This window comes from Naegleria fowleri, assembly GCF_008403515.1.
Source record: "Naegleria fowleri strain ATCC 30894 chromosome Unknown tig33, whole genome shotgun sequence".
Classification (NCBI taxonomy): domain Eukaryota; phylum Heterolobosea; class Eutetramitea; order Acrasida; family Naegleriidae; genus Naegleria; species Naegleria fowleri.
In genome coordinates, this window is record NW_025407965.1 from 447,879 (window position 1) to 464,222 (window position 16,344).

The window sequence follows — 16,344 nt, forward strand, 5'->3', positions numbered from 1 at the left end:
TGTCAGTATCTCTCTTTAATAAATTGGGTTTCAAACATCCAAAAAATTTCAATCCGCCAAAATTTACGACTGAAACAAAAATGAAGCAGGAAAACGCAAGTAAGTACCGAGCTCGGGCCGGAACTGTTCGTTCAATTCAAACATCATCACCATCATCATGATAGGAGGATCATCTCATTTGAAGACCACACGAGATAGTGCTGCCAACAGTATCGCGGTTACAAAGAGCAAACAACAAAATCAACCATTACAATCAAAGAAAGTTGAAAATGTAAGTACTGGGTGAGCATCTAATTCCGGTGGGTAATTAATCGTTTGAAAATAGAGAATCAATCTGAGCAACACTGATCTTTCGTCCTTCGATTTTAATCAGCTTTTTTCCTATGAAGTATGTTTTTTATGCTTGCAATGATACCAGTTTCTTTTATTAGTTCCTTTATGCCAGAAATGGAGACTTATTAAAGACACTGAACGTTCAAGTCGAGTTTCCGTTGATCAAAGTATTGGATGTGAGCTCCAATTCTATTGATGATTTATCATTTCTTAGCAAGATGCCATCTCTTAAGCATGTGTTTTTGACCTTCAATTCATTGTCTAGCTTGAAAAGCATACCATCAATGAAAAGTTTAGAGTCGTTGGCTGTTGGATTCAACAAGATTACCGATTGGGAAGGCTTTCAGAATGTTCCAAACTTACGAGCATTAACAGCACCCGAAAATGGTCTTACGAGCTTTAAACATGTGCCTATCCTAAAAGAGCTCGAGAGTTTAGACCTATCAAAGAATCCTATTGTTGAAATGAACAAATTTAAAGAGCTCTCAGCAGCTCTTTTTGACAATCTAAAAGAGCTCAATAGAGAAAAATTATCGGATGAATTGCTAAAATCTGCTGACATATACAGAGGAAAGATTGCCCAAGCAGTTAGATATGGCATGCTGATCCCCAATGATGAAAAGTTTGACGATATCAACAATTTATTAATTTACACAGACGAATGGCTTTTGGATTTTTACAGAGATGTTTCCAAAACAACGCCATTCCAGCTTCTGTCTTACACCTTTGATCCAATTCAACCAGTTCAGGGTGTAGATTGCCGATTCTATTGTGTATTTTTTGTTAAAACAAAAGACGTTACCTCTTTGAAAGCAGAAGGAATGGGCTTGTTAACACTCAACAATATCAATGGAGAATGGACAAACATTTTGTTTGAAGGTTCTTCATTATGTATTAATATTGAACAATATCAGGGAGACATAACCTTATTAGTTCCTATTGGCTGTTATTCATATAAATTGACCAATGCTGCTGCTACTTCGGAGACATTTACCGTTAACGTGGAACCAATCAGCTCTGAATGCAAAGATCCAGAATACACCATTGATGTAGCGTGGAACAACAATAAGCACCATTCCTGCATTAGACCATCCATTGAAGATATTGATGTTAGTATGAATGTATCTCTTCATTTTAAATGGCATAAGGATGATTTGTTTGTGATTCATCAACAAACTCTTCCTGTTATAGCCGCCCATCCAAGTTGCACTGGCCTTGAAATTATAGGATATTTCATTGAAGGAAGCACAGTAGAGCCAAAATACGTCTACAGAGGAGGTGATGAAGGACAATCTAAGTTTGAATGGAGAAGAGTTAAAATGTTTATCAATGAAGATGACTTACATGACGTGGAGGTCATTTCTAGAGAGAAATGCTACACACTTCAAAGAGAAGATTATGGTCATTTGATTGTTGTAACATGCATTCCAGTAAGAAGTGATGGAGTTGAGGGCAAACCTGTTTCCTGTGTTTCTCCAACCACAATTGATGCGCCTAACCCTCGAATTACCAATTTGGCTATCGGAGAAATGGTTCAGGATCAAACGTCATCAGTTACATATGGCTTTGTTGGTGGTGAAGAAGCTGACACTTGCTTTCAATGGTTTGTAGAAACAAATGGAGAGTTTGTGAAAGTGAAAAATGCAACTACAAGAGAGTTCACGCCAGGAATCAAACAAATTGGTCAAATTGTTAAGTGTGTTGTTACTCCTGTAAATAGTTATGGAAAATATGGAGAACCCTGTGAGATCATATCTAAACCAGTTGCTCCAGCGTCCCCAGTGTTTGCCAAAGTATCAGTAGAAAGCGACAATTTTATTGAAAATGACATGATTTCTATACAAACTGAATACTATGGTGGATTTGAAGGCGACTCTATGTTTGAGTTCTTTAGACTTGAAAACGAAGTTGAAGAGAAAATAGAAAATGGAAATTGCAAAGAGTATCGTGCTGGGTTGGCAGACGTTGGAAAAGTTATCAAAATTTTATGTACACCAGTTAGAAATGATGGACGTAAGGGCGAAGTTGTTGAAGTTAAAACTCCCGTTATTCAAGCTGGAGCTCCAAAAATTCACGACCCAGTAATTGTAGGGAATATGGAGGTTGGCTCCACTCTGTCAATATGTTACCGGTATGAAGGAGGCGTGGAAGGAGACACCATTATTGAATGGCGAAAAACAAAACCTTTTACATTGGAAGAACTCACTCGTAGTGACATTGTAGTGGAAGGTTTAGACTTTGATATTGTTATGGAAGAACAAGAATTATCTCATACTATCACAGCAGACGACGCTGGTTGCTTCTTTGCAATTGAAGTCACTCCCGTAAGAAATGATATGGCCAAAGGTGAAGGTTTGATTCTTTACTCAACCTCACACGTTGCTATTCCTAAACCATCAATGGCAAATTGTAAAATAGTTATGAATGAGCCAGAGCTCACCGAAGGATGTATTTTGAGAGGAATGGCAGATTATTGTTCAGCTATCGAAGAGAAAGCTAGAATGCATAAATGGTATAAAATTGATGAAACAGGAATGGAATCAGAAATAGAAGGTGCTGATCAAGAAACATTCCTTGTACCTGAAACTATGTTCGAGAAGAAGATTAAGTACAGTTGCTATTCCATAGACAAGTTTGGCCAAAGCACAGAACGTGCATACAGCGAGCCCACAGGCACTGTGTTGCCTTCTAAACCTTGTATTACTGGAATAAGCATTTTTGGAATTCTTGAAGAGTTCAGTGCTGTACATGTCGGAGAAATTCAAGGAAAAAACGTAGACACACACAACATCATATGCGATTGGTATAGGATCAGACCTGAGGATCTAAATTCTGATGTAAAGGTTGCAAGTGGAGTCAGTAGCTACGACATCACTACTGCAGACATCGGTAATCGTTTAAAATTAGTATTTACCCCAATCCGACCATTTCCTTACTCACATGTTAGTGGCCAAAATTATGTCCATATCACCGACGTCATTGGGCCTTCAAAGCCTCATGGTTCATGCTGCTTAATGGGCTCATTTAAGGAAGGTGAGGCTTTTACTGCATCGTTTAATTATACTGGAGGAACTGAAGGACGTTCAACATACAGATTGATGTGTCGTAATCCTGCCGATGATACAAAGTCCATCATTTCCGAAGGAACTACAAGCAACAATGCTGTGTCGTTTGTTTGCAGAAAAGAAGACGTTGGAAAACAATTTATTTTAGAATATACGCCAATAAGAGAAGATGGAATGGAAGGTGATATGGTTTTGTTTACCAGTGAATTGGTGTTACCTGGAGAGCCTTCAATTTCCGAGCTGAATCTTGAATTTGTAAAAAACAATAGACGGGTTTTAATTCCAATAGAGGATTGTATCATTCGGGCCAGTGGTAAATACTTCGGCGGAAATGAGGGAAAAAGTCTTAAACTCTGGAAAAGAGTTGATAGCGCTCTATCTCTAACTGAAATCGTTGGTACAGACTCAATGGAATATCATATTTCAATCAAAGATATTGGAAAGCAAATCCAATTTGAATATACGCCAGTAAGAGATGATGACGTAAAGGGAATTCCCCAATCCATCATGACAGAAACTGTGCAAGGACATCATCCATCTGTTTCAAACGTTTCTTTATCAGGAAGCCCACGGCTCTGCTCGAAACTCACAGTTGCTGGACAATATTACGGTGGTGTTGAAGGGGATTCAGAGATAGAATGGTTTGCATCACATTCTAAATCAGGGCCATTCAAAAGAATTCAAGAGTTTGACAACACAATTGTCATTGAAGAAAGCTCTTCTACTACTGGCAAAAGCTCCACCATCACCCTCTCGATGAATTGTTTGTTACTATTCATCAAGGCTAAGTACACTCCAGTGAGAAGCGATAAGGTAATCGGTTCATCAGTCGAAACCAATGTGTTGCAGGTCGACATTAGCCCAGACATCAAAGAAAAGATTATTAAGGCAATCATGCAATGTAGCGCGATAGAGTTTTGCGAGAATGGAGTATTAGAGCTTGGAAACAAACATATCAGATATGGAGAAGTCAAACCTCATATTAAGGAAAAGTGGAGAAGCCAATCAGCAACATTGTTAAGTGAAAATAGCTTCTCTATTCACTTCGAAAAGGGAGGAGATCACATTTTTAACTCCAAACAGGCCCTTTATTTGGTGCTTTTGGTTAGAATATTTAGCTTGTTGTCGTCTTCCAATGATTGTGCCATCTTTTGTGGTGAAAAATTCCAAAAAGCTTGGATGAAAGGAAAAGTTGACGGTGTCGTTGAAGAATGGAATCAAATACAAGCAAGTATGATGCAAAAAATATCAACAGATCGAGAGGATGCGAAAGCATTGATAGCGCTGTTCAAATAAATGTCACTTGTCTTTCCAAAAAATTGGAACTTGAACCAAAATAAAAATGCATAATCCCAAATCCTCTTCCTCGTCAGCTCCGATCATTAGAATATCATCAGCAGATTCGTTGTTATCTCGAAACAGTCCAGACCATTCATCTCTTTGTAATCAAGGACTTTCCAATCTATCTTCACCAATGCTTCTACCACCCAAGGCGAGTACTTCTCGGTCAACCGCCACCGTTGCAACAACTCCTCCCAAGACCCTCTCATCCATGTTGAATGGCAATCTCAACCTGACAACAACAACATGTCTCGAGATTCCGAACACTACAATCACACCACCACTACCACCTCCACCTCCATCACTCATAAATTCCCTTCACAACCACCACCACCACCACCACTCCTCGAATTCTTCCAAACAAAAATCACCTTCCTCTCCACCACACGGAGTTCATCAAATCTCTTCTTCTTCTTCTTCCTCGACAAGAGTAAATCTTTCTCAACTCCTCTCTCCCTCCTCCTCGAATAATTATTCATCCCATCATCGTCATCACTCTCCGACCACTCCTCCTAATGTTGCTTCTGTCAGTAGTAATAGCACAGTGAATGAATCACCCAATAATTACATCAAATCACAACGTAAGAAATCTCTGTTTAGTAAGAGAAGAAGAAGTACAGTAAAATATGCAAACTCAGTCATTCTCATGAAGAATGACCTTTCCGACGAGAGGAGAATTACAATACATGGAAATGGATTTCAAAATACAAAATATTTATTTGAAAATGAACATTCAATGATTTGCACCATCACATTATTACCGACAGAGATTATTGAAAAAATTGTCATCTATTTAGACGTGGACTCTATTGTTCGTGTCACACAAGTTTGCAAAATGTGGTACAAGGTTTTTCAAGATGATGAAATTTTATGGGAACAAGGTATGATGAATTTTATTATTACTTGATTCAGGTTATTTATGAATTGTATTACTACTTGATTTACTTGTCATGACAACTAGTTTGTACAATTAATTATCCAAAAGAGACACAATCTCTGCGAAAATTATATAATCGAAAAAACACAGTGAGACGATTTCGAGAGATATTTTTTGAGACTTTTCATAATGACAAGTTATTATTGAAAACAGGAATTTTTGAGAATAAGAATATCAAATTTAAAAAGTCACCGTGGAGCAAAGAAGACTATCTTTTCGTACATACCAATAATAATGCAAGTAATAGTCACATTACTACTGAGGAAGTCAATGGCTCATCGTCGCATGGAATTGTGAATCCCTTGATGCCCATTAAGGTGGTTGGTAAGTGGTTTAAAAAAATCATAATTATGGTCGTGTGAGATACTATCATTCTATGAATGAATGGATCCATAGTGGTTGGTGATGGTAGGTATTGTATTCATAATTTAGGTTGAATTTCATTTTTTTATAATTTCAACAAAAATAGGTGCTGTAGGGAAAACTTCTCTGCTGGGAAGGTTTGCTAATGATGAATTTATTTCAGATCAGTATTTACCGACAATATTTGACAATTACACAACTTATGCAACAGTTGATAACAAAACATGGGCTGTGACAATCATTGATACTGCTGGGTCTGAAGATTATGACAAGATACGTCCTCTCACTTATACAGGAGCTGACATTTTTATATTGTGCTTTGATTTAGTGAATTCCTCAAGGTTTGTATTTCATGTGTTTGATGTGAGGGTGACAAATTCACAAATTTCAACAGTTTTCAAAATGTCACCAATATTTGGCTGAAAGAGCTAAATACGCATGCTCCAAATGTACCAATTTTATTATGTGGAACAAAGCTAGATTTGAGAACTACAAAAAACGAAAAGGACTCTCATGAATCGCTGAAACATTTTGTCCACTCTCAATTTTCTAAATATGGTATTGTAACCTTTGACGAGGGTGTGGAGCTTTCAAAGAAGATCTCTAACTGTGTAGCATACGCGGAAACATCTGCCAAGTCAGGTCAAGGCGTGAAATCATGTATCAAAACTGCCATTTCTTTTGGATGTAAATATTCGCTTTCACAAATGGGAAAATATTTATCAAAGTCTTCGAGTACTTCACCATCAAGTGAGAGTGGGAGTTCGTCAGGAAAGAGAAACAGCAAGACTAGCAATTGCATTATTCAGTGACTCAACGTTTATTACAAATATTCAATAATTAATAATATCTAAAAGAAGTATGTGCTTTGATTGAGCTCTTGAATATTCCGTAAAATGTTTTCAGCATTAGTACCAATTTGACGTGCCAAATCTCGTTGTGAAATGGTATTGAGGTGAGCATACATCCAAATTAACTGACCATCAATAATATTCTTCTTGTAATTGTACTCTGTTCGTTCTAGAGGTTTGTATAAGCGGAAAGCCTTTGGATGCAATCCTGCACTATGCTCTAATTGGGTGTACATTTTTAATTGCAATGCATAGAGTCTTCTGTGAGTCAGTTCGTTAATTGGAGCAATGTATCCAATACTGCCATCAATGCTTCCAAATAAAATAAATTGGAAATGTGGATTCGTTTTAGAATTGTCACGTTTTTGAGTGGTTGGTTGTTTCTTATCTGTTGTGGCGGTAGTCGTTGATGCTGGATTTCCAATCGCGATTGTAATTTCATCTGGAATGTCTCTCATTTTCATTCTCGAAACAGTGGTGATAAGCGTTCCAACATGGAAATCGCACACAGGGACCAAGTTTCTACCATCGTTACTTTCTTGGTGTTGTGGTAAATATTGAAATACTTGCAAGTTCTTATTAGCGTCGATTACTGTCATTCCAAGCAATTGATCATTCACCAAGAACTCAGATGTAATTACTTGCAGAGGTCTATTGTCTTTGGCCATAGGAATCAAACGGTGGCCTTTTTCTCTCCAACGTAAAAACGTCACACTCTTATAAATATCTCCATATAAAATAAAATTCCTAATACAGTTCAATGAGCATGTGTAGAATTGTGTGTCATAAAAAGAGGTGATGTGCATTCTCTTCTCATTCCAGTCAAAGTAATATGTGTATATACGATTACCAACACTACAAATGAGATATCTATCGACCTGTTCTACTCTCGTAATAGGTCCTTTCACCGATGTAGAAGACATTAAATTGATTTTGAATCTATTTGATCCTAGAATTGGATCCAAGTCAAATAAAAGCAATCTTCCTCTACATAACTCTCTTTCGCTTTGCACATATGCTGTTCCTACAGCCACCATTGTAACTAAATCTTGCTTTCTACTGTTCAAAGGTTCCTCAAATGATATATCAGTGTCATCGTTATATTCCTCTTTAGATAACGAAACAACCTTAGCCGCTAATACAGATTCATGAAGCTCAAAATCATACTTGTCCATTTCTGCCCAATCATTTCCAGAAAATAAACGGACTGTGTGTTTTTGTTCTACCGCTGGTGGATATCTACCTACTGGAAGAGGTCTATCTTCTGGAAGAATAGCTTTCATAGGAACAGATGTGAACACCAAGCATGTGTTTGTTTCTTGATGATAGGTGATCAAATTGGGCGTGCTCTTCAATAAAATCTTTCTATGAGGCCAATATGAATTGAAAACTGTTTTTGAGCTCAGTGAAAGAATTGTAAATTTGTTGTCATTTTCCACGAAATAAATAAAACCATGAGGGCAGTCCCGATGGTGATATGGAGTAAAACCTGAAATACTCTCTCTGTTTTGTTGAGGATGAATTCTCAAGTTAGAGTATTCCGTAAAGAACCACAACGGTCTTTCGCCAGTCATAAATATACCTCTATAACCGCCAATATTGTTAAACGGAATTAGTCGCGATCTTGCATTATCTGCCTTTGGGAAAATATTCTTTTCATTTCTAAGCTCGAGTCTCAACTCGTCATTCTTTTTAGCCAAGTCTGATGGGAGGAAATCATCATGTTGGGTTTTTGAAAATCTTAATCTATTCAATCTGTTGTCTTTTGTTTTTGTTGATCTATCTAAAAATGTTTTGTAAATGTGAACTGTGTTATCACTTAGAATGGTTATAAGATATGGCATTTCTGATTCTGAGCCAACACCTCGCAACAACATTTGAGAAACATATGGGTATTTTACCTCTGTCTCTGTTAATGTCGAAGAATCTCTTGCCCCTTCATCAAACACAGTACTGTGAAATTGATAAAATTGAGAGAAGGAAAAAACACAAGTTTTCTGAGGGATCGTATAAATTTCAAAGGTACCATCGGTTAAATAAATACAACATAAGTATAAGCTTTCTTGACTGGAAGAGAGAAATCCAAGTTCTGGTAATGCTTTGTAAAATGTTACAGCTGTAATTTTGCCATGCTTTGGATCAGACAATCTAAGAGGTTCCGATTTGAGAGATGTGCCACTCATAGTGAGTAACTGGAGAGTACCATCTTTCAAATGAAGTAATACGTAAGGATCCAAAATGAAAGACGCTCTAATCTTCAATGAGGTCTTGTGTTCGTTTGTTCTTTTTAAGGTAGTTCTGTCTAGAAATATTACTGAATCGCTTGTAACCTGCACTACATGATTCTTAAGTTTTCCAATATTGATAGTAGTATCATTTGTAACAAATGTTGATTTAGATGTTACTTCATCCAATGAAGTTTTTGATTCCAGAACTTTTGTTTTGTCTTCAAGACTCAATATGACATATGAATCGTGAATGGAATCTCCACCAGCGACAGTCCACATTTGCTTAACAGCAAAAGGTAATTTTGCAGTATTTTGCGCGTCCGGTTGTACACTCCTGTTGAGAATTGTCAGGCGACCATGTCTACCAGTTCCAGAACATGCAATGACTGAGAGGTTGTTGTCGTTAGCTCGGGATTTAAATCCAGATATGTCAACAGATGTATCAGCAATTGTCAAATGCGAAATTGGTCCAATGCTTGTGAACAAGTTCCTAATTTTGAGATCAATCGTTGTTGTTTCTTTCTTGGACGACTTGAGTAAAAAACTGGAGGCGCTGGAGTCATCTTGTTCTAAAGCTGCTAAAAAATCGTCTGCACTTGTTACCTTTCGTTTCTTTTTCTCAGGTTCAAAACCGGTAGAGGTATTAAAAAGATTGGAAGCTTCGTCTTCCATGGATCCATTCGTTTTTGTATTTTCTTGTTCCTTAATTTCTGAGTATTCATACAGTACGGAGTCGCCAAGCCTCGATCCTAAAAATAATAAATTTCCAGAAAGAGTACACATGCAAGAGGCAGGAGTAGTCGTTTTTGTTTTTTTCAGAGTGATGTTATTAATTCGACTTCCTCCTCCATCCAAGTAAATGGTATATAAATCTCCTTCTTTCAAGGAGACCAACACCTTATCAGGTGAGACAAATGCATAAGCTGCTGTATCAAAAAATAATGGAGGACCATCAAATGGTTTGAAGTTAATAGATAAACTAGGAACTGAAACGGCAAAATCGTTGAAAGATATGCCGTAAGAAGCACATTGATTGATGTGAATTAGAAAATTCATTCCCAACACCAATGCTCCTCCTCCTACACTCTCTTCTAATGGTATCAACTTGTAACAATCGTGAGGAAGAGACTCAACACTCCAAATTTTTGGATAGTACTTTCTGAATAAATCAAAAGATACAGCAGTTACAGTGGATGTATTGCTTTTTGCGGCAAGCCTTCCACTCCACGTCTGTTCATTCTCGTGTAAAAACAAAATAGTAGGTTCGTTATATCCGTTTAAAAAGCAGTAATCTTTGACGTTTCTAATACCTAACTCATTCAAGTCAATAATTACTTGTCTTTGTACCTCAGCTGTTCGCCTAGTTGAAGGAGCATTTGCCCCACTGTTTTCCGAAGATTCATCAACCATTTCATCCGTGCTTTTATCGGATAACGCCATTAGAAAAGTATCATCTGTTGAAAGAGATGCATCTTCTCCGGCTTGCTTGAATGGTAAAATCACTAACTTGGAATCACAAACAATAATTGTTGCGAATCGATTGTGTGGGTCCAAAATAATTGGCTGATTATGGAAAAATTTGGCTCTACCTTCCTTCAAAAAGTCATCTTCGAAATAGTGAAGCGACAATGTTCTCAAATCATTCTTCTTTTCATCAAACTCCACTACGGAAGCCTTTGCTTCATCTTCAAAGTTGATGATCAGAATGTTCTTTTTCATTCCTTGCAGGGTTACAGCAACGATGGAATCAATCACTCCGAACAATTCAAACGCACGAACAAGGACAACACTTTTGTCTTTCTTGTTCACAGAATATACCTCCATCACATGGTTTTTTGCAATGATCAAATTTTCATCGGTAGGCGATGTAAAACGAGCACTCAAACAAAAAGAAACCGCTGTTGGAGGATGAAGCTGTTTGAAGCACCCATACATTTTTTTTGATGAAAAAAAACACAACATGTTCAACACCATCTCCATTCACTCGTCCATGCATAATAAGTTTATTAAAGTTCCTTATAGAAACCATACAGTAACTCACGAACTTGGAAAAATGTTGGGGAAAGAGAGCCGACTATCTGAATTTCTCCTGATTTCTTGTCTTTTTGTAACATGACCTCATCATTGCATACAAGAACACCTCCTTGTTGGAATTCTGCAGATAGACCTTTTTCAAGTAATAATCGATACAATTGATTTAGTTTCACATCTCCAATTAATATGGTTGGATGTCCCTTAGGTTTTGGATTTGGATAAATAGATGGAAGTGGATCCTCTGCGTTATCGCTCACTTTGAAAATACCTTCAATATAAGCCATATCATAATTGGTACCACTTTTCACAAAATGTACATGAGAAAGTAAATCTTGTTTCAGCTTCACTTTGAACATATTTGTGTCCATAGTCATGTCCAATGTTTCTAAATCAATTGGAGCCTTGATCTGTTCTGCTATTTTCTTTGTCTCGCAATATTCTTTAAGCTCTGTGACAGCCTCTGGCATTCCATGAATAATTATTAATTTTCGAGGGTTGATTTTTTGTAGAATGTTTTTGATATCCACATTTGATGATCTTCCTTCAAAGTCAATATAAGCTAATTTACATAATATCCGAACACTGACTTCTTCAGACTCAATCTTTGAAGGAGGTTCGTAATTTTCTTCTTCTTCATGCAAATTAGCATTGGTTGCCATTAATTGATCTTTTTGATCGGCTTGTAATAATCTTGTTTCAAACTCCTCTGGATCAACAGACTCGCCGTATTCATCTTTTGAAATACCTCTTTCAATACATGGAAACATTAAATATTGAGATTGATATCGCATGTTTTCTGGAAGGTAAAGGCGTGTTTGAGTCTGTGAATCATCATCAAAACCTGATCCGCTAAACTCTTCTCTAAACTTCTTTGATTTTTTGTCTGAGATGTCTTCGTCATCTTCGTCTCTAATTTGAATGACTCTCTTCTTTCTTTCTTCTTCCTCTCTTCTCTTTTTTTCTGCTTCTTGTTTTATCAACTGTTCTTTTTCATATTTTTCTAACTCCTCTCCCTTGAGCGGTACTCTTCGAGACATGATTAGTTTCATAACTTCATCTAATCTGTTTGTTTTCTTGGCTCTAATCTTGTTGATTAGTTTTCTTGCAAATGAGTTTGGGGAAGATCGATCAGTGAAAAGCACCATGTTTCTTTGATCTTCACACCACTTTACAAAAAGCTCTCTTGCAAATCCGACATCTAAAGTGCTAGAAGAGGCTAAAACCACAATAGGGTATTGCTTTTTTTGAGTGACATCCTCGTCATCTTCATCAATTCCTTCCATCATTCTTCGCATAGCTTCATTTTGCTTCAATTTTGTCATTAATTCTTCAACGTTGTGGCAAACACTAAAGTACTTAAAACTAAATGGATTTTCTCTCTTTTCATCAAAACCTTTCATAATATTGTCACTCATCCACTCAAGTTGATGCGCAGCAAAGTCTATGGTTCTGTAAGCTACATTTGTGAGTAGAATAAGTTCAAAGTTTCCTAATTGGTCAGGCTTTCTCTTCCATTCTTCTTCTAAAATAAGCATAAGTTCTAAAACTCTTCCTGCTGTTTCTACTGGTATTAGAACATTTCCATCTCTTTTAAGAGTATCAATGACGGATGTCACAATTTGCTTGTCTCTTCTCATAGGAACTGTTTCTTTTGACGAGCTGCTTCTTGGTACCATAGTAACTTCAGTACTTGGAATTGGTTTAATGTTATATGCGTCTGTAATCAAAAGGGAAGGTTTTCCACCCAACTCTCCAAGTACAGAGCCGTTCAAATGTCTTTCTTTCTTAATGTTGAAATCAACAGCGTAAACAATTTCATCAGTCTCTTTTGTAATTTTCCAAATTGTTCCTCCTAGCGTGTGACCAGCAAGAAAAGGGCAAATAACCAATTTTTCTCCTTCCATTTCGGCTACCAAATTTGTAGAGCCTCCAACCTCACCGTCCTCTCCTTCAGCGTTCTCGGTTTCGAGATCCATGTTGGTATTTTCCACTTGGGTCATGCCTCCCATTTGCTGAGACAACGGATATCTTTGACTATATTTAAGTTGAATAATGTTATCAAAGCAAAGATCTACATCATCGAGATCAAAGGTTTCGAAATCTTCTCGCTGCTTCACATTTTGACAAGCATCATACATGTGCATTTGACCCATTTTAACAATAGGCAATGTGGCAAATATTTTAGCTTTCTTCTTATTCTCCAAAATACCACACTTTCCGACCAAGTATGGTAAAGCACCACAATGATAAATATCACTATGCGATATCAATATAGCATCAATTTTATCTTTGTAAACATTAACAATTTGTTGTATATGTTCATCCTTGGTATTAAAATTTTCATCCCATCCGCAATCCAACAAAATATAATAATCATCAACTATGAGCAATGAACACAATGGGCCTTCGTTTTGTGATCCGACAAGAGAGATGTATTGGATTGCGCTGCTCATTTTTTTTTGTTGAAATGGTTTTGTGTTTGGCTAAAGATGAATAATGCATCATTTGAATTCAACTTCGTGAATAGGCGCAAGAAACTTCAAAACATACTTAAGTGGATCCAAACATGTTGAATCCATATTGTAAACAAAACGTTCATAATAAATTATAAATTATTAACATGATGAACATAAATATTTGCTGAAAAAAATGTCATCACACGGCAGACACGATCATCAGGACCAAGATGATCTCGAATTGGGAGGAAAGCAAAATGAAAAAATTGAAGTGGCTGAAAGTAGAATAGAAAGTAACAAATATGACACGGAAGCGTGGACTGTACGTATTGTTTTTCGGATGTATATTCATCATCATTATCATCATTGTTATGATTGTTATTATTTTTGTTGTAGATTCTGTTGTCTGAAGTGCAAGAAATGAATATCGTCAAAGCAAGAGCATACTACGAAAAGTTTTTCGAAATATATCCCACAGCAGTAAGTGTATTATAATTATTATTAATATTATAGATTTATCATGAAAACTTTTGACCATCCTAACAACTTTAGGCTAAATATTGGAAAATTTATGCTGAGCACGAACTTAAAGCACACAACAAACAACAGGTGGAAGATATCTTCCGAAGATGTTTAGAGCCTTGTCCAAACTTTGAGCTTTGGAGATTTTATTTGGATTACATGAGAGACAACAAAGACCATGAAACCATTAACAAAGTATTTGAAGTTTGCAGGAACAAAGTTGGAATTGACATTTCTGCCTCTTCTATATGGATTGATAGCATCAAGTTCATCAAAGATTTGGCAATTACTGATCAAAGCCAACGACAACAACAAATAATGGTTTTGAGGAAGCTTTATCAAGAGGCTATTCAAGTCTCAATGCACGATCTTGATAGAATTTGGAAAGATTATGAAGCCTTCGAGAATGAAGTCAATCCTGTGAATGGAAAGAATGAGCTTCAAGAATTTCTACCCAAATTTAAATTAGCACTCAACAAGTACAGAGAAAAGAAAAATATTAGAGAAAATATGGGTGGTGTTGGTGGATTGCTTTTAAACATGCTTGCAACACCTCCAACAAACAGTGAAAAAGAAGAGACGCAAAAACAAATTTGGAAAGATTTAATAGAGCTTGAAAAGAGAAATTCTCAAAGGCTTCCCCCTGAAGAATTGAAAAGAAGAGTTATTTTTGTATATAGGCAATGCTTACTATGCTTCCGTTATCATGCTGATATTTGGTATGACGCTGCCATGTATTTAATATCTATTCAGTGTCATGATGAAGCCATACAATTTTTCCAAGCAGGTTGTTTAGCTTTGCAACCAATTCCTAAAACCTTAGAAATAGTTCCTTCTAATCCTTCTGCAAAAGAGGGCAGCATTTTACTTCATTTGGCATTTGCTGAATATTTGGAGTCTAAGAAAAAATTCGAAGAAGCTGCTAACGTATTTAAAGAATTACTAAAAATTCGTCAAGATCCACTTATTTTTATTCAATATATTAGATTTATGCGAAGAACGAAGGGAATGGAAGGAGCTAGAGAGGTTTTTATTGAAGCAAAGAAATCTCCAAACTGCTCTTATCATGTATGGGTTGCAAGCGCATTACTCGAATATACCATGAATGATCAACCAGATATCGCTAGAAAAATCTTTAAACTTGGCCTAAACCAATCCTTTGGTAAAGAGCCAGGCTTTATTCTTGAATACTTGAAATTTTTGGATCATTTGAATGATAAAAACAATACTAGAGTACTTTTTGAAACTATTTTAAATGAAATTCCAAAGGAGAAATCAGTAGAAATTTGGAACAAATTCTTACAATTTGAATATGCTCTTGGCGATTTGAACTCTATTGAAAAAGTTGAAGAACGAAAGCAAATCGCTTTTGGTGAGCCTAACACTGATTCTGCAAACACTTCCTCGGATTCCCATCAATCCTCCATTATCGCATTAACCAATCTAGTGAACAGAACTAAGTTTTTAGATCTTTGCCCTTGCACTCCTCATGAAATGGAATATTTGAAATTGAAAGCTCAAGACAGTGAAAAGATACCCATAGACGATGAAGACCACCGAAGATATAGCAAATCCTTTTACAAGATTGACTATACTCGACAAATAACATTTACAAACACCAGACAACAAAGTCAAAGCGATAAGTCTTTGATTGGTGCGAATGTAGCCATTCCAACAGCTGCTGTGCCTCCATCATACACAAAATATAGAGCCTATCTTTCTTCAAAGAAAATTTATCTTCCTGACTTGAAACAAATGAACGAATTCAAAGTCATTCCCAATCCAATTGATCAATCCAGAGGATCCTCTAGTAATCTTCCTCTAGTTACCATTCCAGACGAACACATTTTACCAAATGTGGTTCTACAAGTGTTGAAAAGAATGCCTCTCCAAACGTACGTCAATTTACCAAGCATTGACCAGATATTGGATGTCATTGCAAACACTCCTTTACCCAATAGACCTCTCGATGATCACAAGAGAGGAAGAGTTGACTACGAAGCGGTACATGATTATGACGAGGAAGAGATGGAAGATGAAGATTTGAATGCTCCTAGATCCTATGTTGATATCTATACAAAGAGAAGAAAGCAAAGGAAATAAACCCTTAAAGGGTCCCTCAAACCCTTAAATATACGTGCAAGTTCTATTCGGAGCTTTTCTATGTTCATAAGAAAAGTGGCAAAAATGAAACCTTGTTTAATGGGAGGAGTG

The 16,344-nt window shown here is 36.6% G+C and overlaps 5 protein-coding genes across 5 annotated transcripts; 3 read left to right on the plus strand and 2 right to left on the minus strand.

The window, feature by feature from the left end:
* Positions 1 to 157: 157 nt before the first annotated feature.
* FDP41_003196 (uncharacterized protein) lies at positions 158 to 4,694 on the plus strand (the record flags this gene model as incomplete). Its single annotated transcript, XM_044706473.1, has 2 exons — positions 158 to 271; positions 432 to 4,694. 2 exons carry the CDS (start codon positions 158 to 160, stop codon positions 4,692 to 4,694), a joined length of 4,377 nt encoding a protein of 1,458 aa, XP_044562587.1.
* Positions 4,695 to 4,740: 46 nt separating this feature from the next.
* Positions 4,741 to 6,851, plus strand: FDP41_003197 (uncharacterized protein; the record flags this gene model as incomplete). The annotated part of the gene is made up of 5 exons (XM_044706474.1): positions 4,741 to 5,620; positions 5,701 to 6,000; positions 6,073 to 6,084; positions 6,146 to 6,380; positions 6,434 to 6,851. The coding sequence occupies 5 exons, from the start codon at positions 4,741 to 4,743 to the stop codon at positions 6,849 to 6,851; spliced, it is 1,845 nt and encodes a 614-aa protein (XP_044562588.1).
* A 38-nt stretch (positions 6,852 to 6,889) lies between these two features.
* On the minus strand, positions 6,890 to 11,053 carry FDP41_003198 (uncharacterized protein; the record flags this gene model as incomplete). The annotated part of the gene is made up of 1 exon (XM_044706475.1): positions 6,890 to 11,053. The coding sequence occupies one exon, from the start codon at positions 11,051 to 11,053 to the stop codon at positions 6,890 to 6,892; it is 4,164 nt and encodes a 1,387-aa protein (XP_044562589.1).
* A 71-nt stretch (positions 11,054 to 11,124) lies between these two features.
* FDP41_003199 (uncharacterized protein) lies at positions 11,125 to 13,605 on the minus strand (the record flags this gene model as incomplete). Its single annotated transcript, XM_044706476.1, has 1 exon — positions 11,125 to 13,605. The coding sequence occupies one exon, from the start codon at positions 13,603 to 13,605 to the stop codon at positions 11,125 to 11,127; it is 2,481 nt and encodes an 826-aa protein (XP_044562590.1).
* Positions 13,606 to 13,801: 196 nt separating this feature from the next.
* On the plus strand, positions 13,802 to 16,233 carry FDP41_003200 (uncharacterized protein; the record flags this gene model as incomplete). The annotated part of the gene is made up of 3 exons (XM_044706479.1): positions 13,802 to 13,930; positions 14,005 to 14,088; positions 14,161 to 16,233. 3 exons carry the CDS (start codon positions 13,802 to 13,804, stop codon positions 16,231 to 16,233), a joined length of 2,286 nt encoding a protein of 761 aa, XP_044562591.1.
* Between the last annotated feature and the right edge of the window lie 111 nt (positions 16,234 to 16,344).